Genomic DNA, 12,086 nt, shown 5'->3' with positions numbered 1-12,086 from the left:
CTGGAGCTTAAAGAGATACTTTTGGTTTTTTGAAGGTGGAGTGAGGTGGAGTTGTATGAGGTACTGCGGTAGATGGCGGTCGGCACCCCAACAGTTTGAAGAAGCAGCAGGTGTAGGAGGCTAAACAATGTACTGCTCTATATTTAGAATATTTTTACCACTTTACCTTGCTGTCAGACAGCCTGTTCTGACGAGACACCGCAGTTATATAAGCCAAATATCAAATATATTTGATTATCGGTAGCTGCCGGGACAGTCCCCATGAGGAAATTCAATTACTAAAACTCTCCCTCTAACCTTGAGAAAGGCACTGAGCCATCCAAGTGGCCGACAGTGCTAATTCAACAAATCACACTCTTATCAAAGTGATGTCTCAGTGTGAATGACTGAAAAGCAAGTGCTATCACAGTTTTCCAAAATGCCTCCTTCTGTGCACAGACACATGGATTTTTTTTTCCCCTGCATCCTGTATTCTAATTTTTTCCCCTGACCCTCACGGGTCCAATAGCCAGGTGGATGAAAAGTTCCTTTTCCACAAACAATTTTATGGGCCTACTGTATTACGTCCCAGGCTAGGTCTATTATAGTTCTTTTAAGGTTTTTTTTTCGTTAGACATATTTTATATTTTGTATTATTTACTTTTTATGTATTTTTTTTTATCATATATTATTTAAAATAAGCAGAATCTGCATATTATTATCTGTATGCACTCAGGGTAAATCACTTTCTTAATATGTGTGTTGTGTGTATTATATTTAATAGATGTCAAATATATTTCTAACATTTCTCTTGTGATATTCTTTCACTAGTAGAAGGGATTTTTTTTTCCAGAGGACATACAATAGGGGGTCTCCAGTATATTGTCTGCACTGTGCACTAATTTAAAGAAACACAACAGTTCAAATAGCTATAAACAAAGAGCTATAAACTGTATATTAAATAGGTTATAATCCTGTTTAATAAAAAAAAACACAATGCAGGAACATAAAGAAATATCTGTATTTGGGATTCCTTCTTCTTCAATCCCTGCAGCACCTGAAGGAAGTAAGACATGTATGTTGATAAATCTGCAGCCTCTGACTTCGGTTGCCATGTCAGAGCTCAGTGTCATCACACAGGGATGTCCTCTGAGTATATCTTCATTAAATCAGATATAACCAACACCAGGTTGCTACAGAATAACCACACCCACACACACACACACACACACACACACACACCAGACTGGTCAGTTTTAAGAGGAGATGTCAGATTCATGCTTCTCATCAATCCTATGTGTCGATGCCTTCTTTTCCAACTTTCTTTTCAGAAAAAGTGACTTTTCGTGTTCTGTTTTTGAAATGCATCACAGTGCCAGTGTTGTTGTGTCACATTTATGATGTGAGATACAGTAAAATGACTAAAATAGCACTGAATAGATGCAATCCTATAAATGGCTTCCTCAAACATTTTAATGAACTTCATTAAGTGTTAAAACCCACACCATATGTCTCTGGCTGCAGATTTGTGTGATTGGTGTGTTTACATCATGCCACTCTGCACCATCCAGACATCACTATGATTTCCTGAAGAAGCGTCATTCCCTCCCTTTTATATTCTAGGGAACCAAAATAGCAGGCACACTTTGAGACGCCCACACAGTCCCTGTGCCCAAAACCTACCATTCTGCCATTCTGCACTTGTCGTTGTGCTACAGGGCCACATGATGTCTTTTCATCAAACCCTCGCTGCCTGTTAAATGCCTGCCACTCATCTTTCAAACTCCACCCCTCCAGCTTGTACTGCAAACCTTTCTGTTGTAGACTTCTTGCCCAAGCTGAGAAAAACCTGATGTACTTCCTCAGACTTGACAAAACTGTTTTCACAGGATGAGGAGGACTGCTCTTGGCAAACCAGTCTTCTTGTATAATAATAATTTAGTACTTATCCACATTCCAGAGTCTTATGTTCCTACTTCTTCTATGCATAATGAGAACCAGTAAGTAGCCGTGACATCAGATTTACTATCATTGAACACAAAGGACACAAACCCCCAAACATAATAGTAGAATAGAGCTAGGGTGAAGAAATGTATTTGCCACCTCACTAATTGTTCACACCACAAACCAGCACAAAATACCAAGATAAAGCAGCATTACACAACTAACACAAAGTAACCTTTGCATTTTTTAACATAAAATAGCCAACTTTTCCGGCTCTTCCAGGAGCAAAAAAGTTGGTCCTAGATAAAAAAAAACTGGAATATCAAAAAGTTCCCCTTAGAACCCTGTGGGTGTGTTCTTATTCCCACCCTTAGAAGGTGGGTTCTTGGTGGAACCAGTGCCCCATAGTGGGGTTCTCTACAAATCCTCTCATAGGGCCATTATCCTCCTACATGGAACCAGTTCCAGTTCAAACACCTAACTTTGAACCATTCTGACCATATGCACCAAAAAGAAACTGGTTCAGAGGTTGGTTCCCACCTGGAACCACAAACAGCAGGTTTTACTTGGGAACCAAAGTGGGCGTGTCACATTCTACAGATTGTTGTGCACTGTTGAATGCCCCCTGTTGATGACCTGCTTCATTATGTTGGTTCCATTCAAAACTAAAGAAGGTAGAAAGGTAGAAATCTGGGCTGGTTTACCAGGAGCTGAGGTTCCATCTGAACCGAGGATTTTGAACTGAAGGAGTTCAAGAACCAGAAATTCCTCTGGTGGAAAAGGGCCCATAGGGAATTTCTAGTGAACCCTTTAGAAAAGGTTCTACCCTTTAATTTAAGTTCTTCAAATTAGACACAAAAATGTAAATGTTGTCTTAGAATATGTCAACATTTTAACACGTTCTACTCTCATTCTCAGCACACGCTGTCTGATCTGTGCCATTACAGTCTTGTTTGGTCCACATTTGGTCCACATCCATGACCATGTTGCACTGCAGCTGGACAGTTCTTCACTACATGTTGAATACGACGTCAGTCTCAATGAGAACATCCTGACTTGATTACATCAAAAGTGGTATGCAGTGTAATGAAGAGTGCCATCAAAGAGAAACTCTCAGAGCAGCAGAGGAGATAGAAGCAAACTTATGCTGCTAAATCTGGTTAAATGCAATACTGCTGCTTTGAGACTGTGTGCTGTGCGATGTGCCAGGATGCCTGGGCTGTGTTCAGTAATTCACAGTGGTTTCAGCTCTGTGTGTGTGTGTGTGTGTAGACAAGCATGCAGCCAGCAGAAACAGACACAGAGGCGTACAGACAGCCCTACATGTATCCAGAGCAGGGTCACTGTGTGTAAACCCCAGCTACTGCTGCAATAATCACTGCACTTAACATTCAAGGTGCACTGCACCCCTGTTGGCTGCATTTTATAAGTTCATTCCACAATCAGCTCATAATTGGCAGAGCTAATGAAAGAGCAGTGAAACATAACACAAGCATCATTCAGTCAGGGGCCAGGGAGTTATTATGGTGAGCTGAGGAGGTCCCTGTAGTCCACGATAAATCTAATCCTGTTATTTTTGATTCTAATGAAAAACAAAGATCCACAGAGACACATGCAGATGCCATAATAAAAACATCAGGGAGAATTTAAGACCTTTTCTGCCTGAGGTGACGGCTTGCTGACTGATAACCCATCAGACTGATCCAATAAAATAGTCATGTTGGATTGCTCTACTTTAAGGGAATCTAATCAATACAGAAACATAGACTGGGCTCATGTTTGATCATTTTGACTGAGTGAAGACACTACAAGGCAGTTTCTATACTATCCCAAACCTGGTTTCCAGCAGCTGCAGCAAGGTGTTTTCAGTGGGAAAAGCTGTGATAAAGCCACTGTACACTACCTGCTCAGCAGCAAACAGCAGACAGACACATTCAGAGACCAGCTGGAGAACGTGGTGGAACATTTATCAACTACAGAGACAGATACTCTCCTCAGGAGTTGGTGGAGACCAAACCAGAGGTAAAAAGAGAGTGAACTCATCACATGGACACAGAACAACATTAGCAGACATTTAGATATGTGTTTGTCTGGCAGGCCAGTGTTTCTCAATCCTGGTCCTCAGGGACCACTGCCCTGCATGTTTTAGATGTTTCCCTGCTCCAAAACACCTGATTCAAATGATCAGGTTGTTGTCAGGATTCTGCAGAGGCTTCATGATGAGCTGATCTTTTGAATCAGGTGTGTTTGAGCAGGGAAACATCTAAAACATGCAGGGCAGTGAGCTCTGACGACCAGGGTTGAGAAACACTGTGGTAGGCAACTATTTGAAGACTCAAAAAACAGCACACACACCCAAAGGCAATAAATACTGGGTGCTGGACAAAAAAGCAAAAACTAAAATAAGAAATTAAGTTTGCACATCAGAAACTGCTCCTTACAGCATTTTTAATAGCATCACCACATGTAACGTTCAGGCCCCAACCCTCCATCACACATGAACAACATGAGGAGACACACCTCTATATGTACATCCAATGGTGGTCATCTAACAAGTCATGTGATCATACATCATTCATCGTGGATATTCATAGTAAAGATATAATACAGTACAGACGAAATAAAAAAACATTTACAATCATACTGAGCCTCAATAGTGCACTAAAAATAAAGCATGTAAAAGGCCTGCAGTGCTTCGAGCATCACCCTGAATCTCACAGGACTAGAACATCAGGTAAAATTGTCATAACAACATGCAAATTTAAGGTGAGAATGTGATTTTACAGAGACACTTCTATTACTGTACAAAAGTAGTGATAAGTCATGAAAAATACCACAGCGATGTACCAAACAAATTGAGAATAAAATAGCATTTAAATATCCCTCCCACAGCACTAGAAAATATACAAGGTGTATGATATAAAACCATGAGCTGGGGAGCACTGTTTACACCAGAGCAGTGACACAGGCAGAAGTACAAGGCCAAGAGCCACATGTCAGTGCAACAAATTCTTCACAAAAAAGACCTCAAATCAAAATCTTTATTTAAACCCTTTAAGGTAAGTGTTTGCTAACACATCCAACCCATGAGGTGATAACATGCTAATGTTGTGTTTACAGCTTGTTGTGCTGCCACAAAGTGGCCAACAATCAATTAATGCATAACATGAATCACTGAGGATCAATATTCCCTCTGAAACAGAAGTTAATAATTCTTCAGGTTGATATTTAATTAATCTCTATAAACACATGAACAGAATCTGCAGGCAAGGGACAAGATTTAGGTATCAGAAGTTTTCTGGTTTCTGGATTTGAGCAGTATTGACCACTCACATTTGAGCAGACTTTGGTTGCATGCAGGTAAACACTGGCTGAAATGAAATCTTGCAGCCCATCTAGTATCATCTAACAACAATTTAGCTTTTTATTTGCTTTTTAAAAACATATATTTTTATAATGTATATTATTGTTTATAATCTCACATAGTCAGACCTCCACAGCACTGTGTCAGCTCTGCAGAGAGGTCTGCCTGCACATATTATCATTCTGCTATAGGGGGAAAAAACACTCTGGCTGGTTTGTGTTTCTAAGAATCTGTCTCAATTGTCTTGGGTGTGAGTGTCATTACAGACCTGTACCAGCCTTCTAATTGATTCTGCGCGTGTACATGCCTAACTTCTAACTCCTAACCCTACCTATCCTGCACATGTGCTGACTTTGACACTGGTTTTGACGTTCTTTTGTTTTGGTGTTTTTTTTTTGCTTTTTTTTTTTTTTTTAATTAAGACAGGTGTACAAGAGTGACCATTTTGAGCAAGAGCCTTATCATTTTGTTATTCTCTTGGTTTAAATTGTGTTTCGTGTATTAATGTTTGATATAATTAATGTGCTGTCAGAATTTGTTCAATTACAACTTAAACTCAAGGTCCTCAACCTCAGCATCCCTCTCTCTCCCTCTTTTAGCCGACCTCATTCACAATCTCACAGCATCTCCAAACCTTCACCACAACAGCATTGACTACAGCCAAAAAAACATTACTTAACTGGAAAGATAAAACATGATTATCAATAAACTAATGGTTCAATCTGCTAACAGACCATACAAACTTGCACACAGGACCACATGATCCTATTCCATAATATCTGCTCTCTGTTTCTGCAGTTCATTCAGAGCTGATTCCTCTTTAGGGCTGCACAATATGGCAACAAAGCCATATTGCGATTATTCTGACTGAAAGTGCGATTGCAATATATGATACAATTGGTGGGAATGATCATTTTTGCATTATAATTTTAATTTTCACCTTATAAAAACTATCAAAATCAAGATAATGTTACATTTGTTGAGGTCTTTCTTGGGTTTTTTTCTTCTTTCTTACATCTGGAGAACAAGAATTCTTTGGCCAGCACTACAGTACTTCATTAACATGCTGTTTCCTCACATTTTCCCTTTTTCAAAGAATTGCAATTTCAATTTAATTGTGCAGCCCTGTTCATCTTTACATCACTTCACTCAGTCACATCTTCCTAACATCAACACTTTGGTTTGTTTGTTTTATTTGTATCATAATGTCTTTACTCTTTGTTTTGTAAATACATTTGTTTTGTAATTATTTTTGTTACGTAAAGGTGGTACAGAATAAAGAGGAAAAAAAACAAAACATATAACTTAAACTGAGAAAAAAAAAAAAAAGGCATTTTTTTCTTATTAATTAATAGTGATTAATTGATTAGTTAATTGTTAAACATGTTCAACTATCAATTAAGGAAAATGCACAAAATGTAACCCTAGCCTGGATTTTAAAATGTCTCAGTTTCCACACAAGAATCAGCTGCTAGCTTGTTTATGTATGCAGTGTTAGCAACCAGGTGCTAACTTGTTGTTTTCAGCCTGTAGGTCGCTAACTCGGGGGCTGTTGTTGTTTCCTGTAGTGACAGGGACTTTGAAAACACAGATAGTAGACGGTGCCTAGAATAGCCAATGACAACCTGATACCCACAGTCTACATCAGGTGAGCCAGACTACTCTGATTGTAGAGATTAACCTCCAAATTCATTCTCGTGTTTCCGGTCGCTAATCAGACTGTTAACAATGAGCAGCACACAGAAAAGGAAGCCTTGACCCATGTATCCGCTGGAAGCCTCGAAACATCGGCCATCGCACCCTGAGGCTAAATCATGGTCAGATGATCACTGATGGGTTCTTATCTTTCTAGGCTACACTGTGAAGAAATCAAGTCAGTGCAGACAAACAGGCAAGAAACAGCAAGTCAGCTCAATCACTAAATGCCATTTGAAATGTGATCTTGTCATTTCTGACATTGGATCACGGAGCAAAGATCAGTTCCAAGTCAGCGTGGTGAATCCTGACAGAATTACTCAGGACTATATTCCCGCTGAGATGACAGCCAACAATTCATCAGACTGACCCACAGTCACCTCTCATTGGTGCATTCAGAGGAGATCAGGTCAACACAGATAAACAGGTCTCATGTTTGATCTTTGGCAGTCAGTGGAAAGTGTCTGTATGTGCCATGTTACATTTGATCTGGTCATTTCTGACAGGTCAGCAGTAAGATATAAGAATCTATAAGTAATAATCTATATAAGAATCTATCTAAATGAAAATAACAAGATCATTTATTTAATATTCAGTGTGAAATGAAAGCTGATAATTCATCACAACAGCATTCATCGTAAATGGGTTTTTCTTTTTCTTTTCACTTGCCGGGTTAGGTAAATGTGTCAGAAATCTACTTGTCCCTGTACAAACTGTACAAATTTATTAAAGGTAATGAATTAACAACGAAGACTAAAGTTATCAAGTCCATAAAATGTCAGAAAATAGTGAAAAAATCCATCCCAGTTTTTAAAACTTCAAGGTGATTTCATCTTAATTAATATGATAAAAAAAAAAAAAAATTAAAAAGCTATGTGTTAATTTCCATGTTTGAGGCACTGAAAACAGCATTTTCTGCCATTCTGAAAAATTATTTTAATGATTTACTGGATTTCAAAATAATGTAATAGTTTAATTCTTTTTTAGTTGCCAGATTTACTTGCCTGAATGGCATTTTACTTGACCCGGGCAAGCAGGCAAACCTGATTGTTGAGCCCTGTATATGTGATGTGACATTTTAAATTTCACCTGCATAATACTGGGGAGCAAAGATCAAGTAAACATTAGAAATTTGTTTTTTCTACAGTAATCTAGGGAAGTGACTAAACAAATAATCAGTTATTCTGTCAAGAAGTGTCAGAAAATAGATTTTTTTTTTCATTACACTTTCCTAGAATCCAAGGTCAGATCAATAAATGCCTTATTTTGTCCAATGAACACTCAAAAACTTTAAGATTTTTGGTTCACAATAATGTACAGAGGAGAAAAGCATGAATTGTAGATAGGACTACATTGTAGAGTCTGCAGCCAGAGAGTGTCAGAGTTTTTGCTTGTCAAATAACCTCAATAATTCACCAGTTACTCAAATTTTCAGCAATTTGTGGGCAGAGATGAGTGATTTCTCTAATCTGATTGTTCAGTGATGATCTGACCGTCAGTGAACATGCAGGTGTGATGGGTGAAGTTTTGCTGATGAAGTGCTCACTCACCAGCAGCGTGGGCAGCCCGGCGACCACGGCGTACAGCAGGACGGGCGGGACGGCACTGCTGTCTTCCGGTCCCAGGTAGGGTTTGGTGTAGGTGGTGTCGTAGCAGAAAAAGCCCTGCACGTGCACGGTGAAGGTGTCGGTGTACTCAAAGTAGTAGGCCAGCATGACGGTCCCGGCCATGATCACCAGCTGGAAGTACAGCATGATGCAGACGGAGAGCGAGAGACATTTAATTAGAACAAAGCCTTTTCTCCCTCTCTCTCTCTCTCTCACTCCTACCCAGCCTCCTCCTCCTCCCCGGCAGCACCAACTCCTGCTGACCGCCTCATGACGGCTCGGCTGCACGCAATGAGCCGCGCTCTGATTGTGGTGGAGGCTCGTCCGCCCTGCTCCCTGCTCTCGCTGCTGCTGTGACTAGAGACTGAGTGTGTGTGTGAGTGAGTGTAAGAGAGCAGGAGAGCGAGAGCGCAAGAGAGAGAGAGAGAGAGAGAGAGAGAGAGAGAGGGTGTGTGAGGATGTGCAAGCATGTAAGAGATGAGGAGGCGGGCTAACCCCCCCCCCCCCCACTTCTACGTCTGTGTGTGTATGTGTGTGAGTGAGAAAGAGAGATAAGAGGGCGTGTAAGCAAATAGGAGGAGCTCCCTCTGTGTGTGTGTGCGTGTGTGTGTGTGTGTGTGTGTGTGTGTGTGTGTGAGTGAACTGGACATAGAACCAAGACATGCACTGCCACGTTTAACCAGTTCAAGAGCAGATAGGAGAAAATGAAAGGATAAAAGAGAAGGAATAAGGAGAGAGCTGGGGGAAGGGAGAGAGAGAGATCTATAGACGTCACAAGTGTCTCCTCCACCGGTGGAGGATGGAGCTCTCCGCTTTACATTCATCCCATATTTCATCACAGAGACATAAGAAAAGGTGTAATGGAAGTTGCATGCAATACTGTTTATTATTTCATCTTACTGATAAGATAAAATAATTGAGTACACAGCCCTTGTCACATGCAAAAACCCATGACAAATCTTCATCTGGAGCTAAAATCAACTTCCAGCAGTCTGACGGTGGGTTTACACCAGCCTTGTTTAGTCCACTTGAACCAAACCCTGGAGCATTTACCCTCTTGGTGCAGTTGGGATGGTTTGAACATCCGGACCAAACAACCAGCTCCTGGTCAGCCTTGTGAGGTCACAGTGACCTTGATCTTTGACCACCAAATTCTCATCTGTTAATCCTCATATCCAACAGGACGTGACAGATACGACTGGACCAAATTCGATGAAATTCCCTCTAGGTTTCACACCTCAAGGCTTCACACCAGCCTTGGTGAGTCAAGTTGAACCAAACCCTGGAGCGTCTACCCTCTTGGTGCAGTTTGTTTGGGTGGGTGTGAACTTGAATTCTGGTTCAGACCAAACAACTACACTCCGGTCTTACACTGCTGTCAAGTGAACTCTGATCCAGTATGTCCTTACCATAAAAAAGAGCATTTAGTAAAGAGTATAGAGTATAAAGTATAGAGAACTAAAGTCTGCATATGGTGGTTGTGGCGTGGATGGATGAATGGCTCACACAAACTGAGGACTTTCACTCAGGAGACCAGAGTTCTGTCCTGCGTGAAACAAAAAGTCAACATTGAGTTATTGTGCATATGTCATTACACTGGTTCAACAACACTTTCTCTTCCTGTTTTGGTGTCTGGTAAACTAGCGGGACATTTGCAACCAAAATGTGGACTGCCAGGGGGCAAACCTGGACTCATGACGAATGACAAATGCCTGCATTATTAAATTATTTACTACCCACTGTCTTATGAGACATACATATGGGCAGTCCTCTAAAGGCTACTGATATGCACTCCAGATCAACACCAACATGAACAGAACGTGACGGTGCTCCATGACGAATAATATCCAGGTCTGGCCAATATAAAAGTTTTCCACTACATGAACGGTGTTTACAAGTTCTGGACTGTTGGATACGTACGTCTTTGTGAACACAAACTGGACCAGTTGGAAAATTGAGACAGTGTATCATCCTGGCATTAATTCAATTCAGGAACCAGCCCTGCGTTAGCCAAATCAAGTGGGTTTCTTCCAAAGTTCTTCCAACAACCCAACACAGAAAGAAAAAAAAAAATACCATTCCATCACCGTCCTCTGGCTCTGGTGTCTCAAACATGTCTGGACACTGAGACAGCTGACTGGACACACCCCCAGTGTCTCAGTGCTGAGAAAACTGGATTTTGACAACTTATTTTACATACTTACTATTTTTTTATCACTCAAATTGATCTAAATGGTTAATAACATGCTTTTGTGGTGTGACAAACTCTGTTGCTTTATGGTATCTTTGATAACTTTCCAACTTATATAAAAGAATTGACTGGTTAATTTTGAGTAATGCAGGAAACTATAGGGAAACAAAATAGCAAAAGTCCTGTTGTTATGAACTAAAATTTATTTGCCAGTTTTTCAACAATAAAGAGTGGTCTTACCTGGCATCAAAAGTATGTGAAAAAGTTGGCTTATTTGTCCTTGTTATGAAAATCTGTGTTTTTCGCCACTTGTGTGGACATCACTTCAAGATAGCTGCCAAAAAATCACCACTGACCTTGGCAACAAACAAAAAATACAAATTGCCATGCAGGTGCATTGGAACCTATTTTTTCTGCAAGAATAAAATTTCAAGTCTTGTGCATATCATTCCCTGGCAGAGTTTCAGAGAAGAGCAAACACAGACCATTATCTTTACACCCAGCACCTAAAATGACTTGCACGCCTTATCTTATTTATAATTCTTCACTCATTCAATATCACACATTCCATTTCTATGCTCATTTTTGCCATACTTTCTAAAGTGTCTCGCTGTGTTCTCCTGCTGTTTGCACTTCTTCATAACTCACTCACACATATCCACGTCTCGACACTCTGGAAATGGTTGTGTTATGTTAAAAACCCTCCACTGGCTCTGTAGTTATTTATATTTTCTTTTTCTTTATTTCTTTTCCCCCTATTGCTGCAGAGACCCCGTTTCCCCCACATGGATCATTGAAGCCTCATCTTATTTCATACTCCACACTCTCCTCTGTCTCTTTCTCCAGCAGCGGAAACACATTCATCTGGTGCAGCGACACGCTGAAATCCATAAGTGAAGGCTGTCAGAGACGAAGACGGAGAGACGGATGGAGACAGAGAGGCAGACAGAGATGGAGATGCACAGGGTGTGTGGAGTCAGGTGGGTACACGCTGACAGCTCTGAGTAATGGCTGCCATTACTGTGCCACTCCGTCATCACTGCCCATTTTAATACTAACTAGGCCAAATCTATAGCGCTGCTTCATGCTCACACACACCACAGAAACGTCTAATGATGTATTTATACTATATAATAATGCCATCGGAAAGTGGTTAATTACAGTACGCATGCATGATGAATCTGCTGTTATCAGACTGACAGATGCATAATTAACTATCAACCCTGCTGTTGATGATTATGACACCTTATAATACCTAACAAGGAAACATTCCCAGGATGTTTTTAATGATTTAAGAATGATCTGT

General features: G+C 40.4%; 1 protein-coding gene across 1 annotated transcript in view; it reads right to left on the bottom strand.

Moving 5' to 3' along the window:
- The window catches only part of LOC146307192 (phospholipid phosphatase-related protein type 5-like), a 202,645-nt gene that overhangs the window by 134,063 nt on the left and 56,496 nt on the right, over positions 1-12,086 (bottom strand). The window contains exon 3 of the mRNA XM_084747563.1: positions 8,533-8,721. Coding sequence (XP_084603689.1) covers positions 8,533-8,721 — 189 coding nt within the window. The remainder of the gene's footprint in view (positions 1-8,532; positions 8,722-12,086) is intronic.

This window comes from Lutjanus erythropterus, chromosome 21, assembly GCF_056507025.1.
Source record: "Lutjanus erythropterus isolate fLutEry1 chromosome 21, fLutEry1.hap2, whole genome shotgun sequence".
In the NCBI taxonomy this organism is placed as follows: domain Eukaryota; kingdom Metazoa; phylum Chordata; class Actinopteri; order Lutjaniformes; family Lutjanidae; genus Lutjanus; species Lutjanus erythropterus.
The sequence above is the reverse complement of the archived record's forward strand: the minus strand, read 5'-3'. Positions and strand labels throughout refer to the sequence as shown.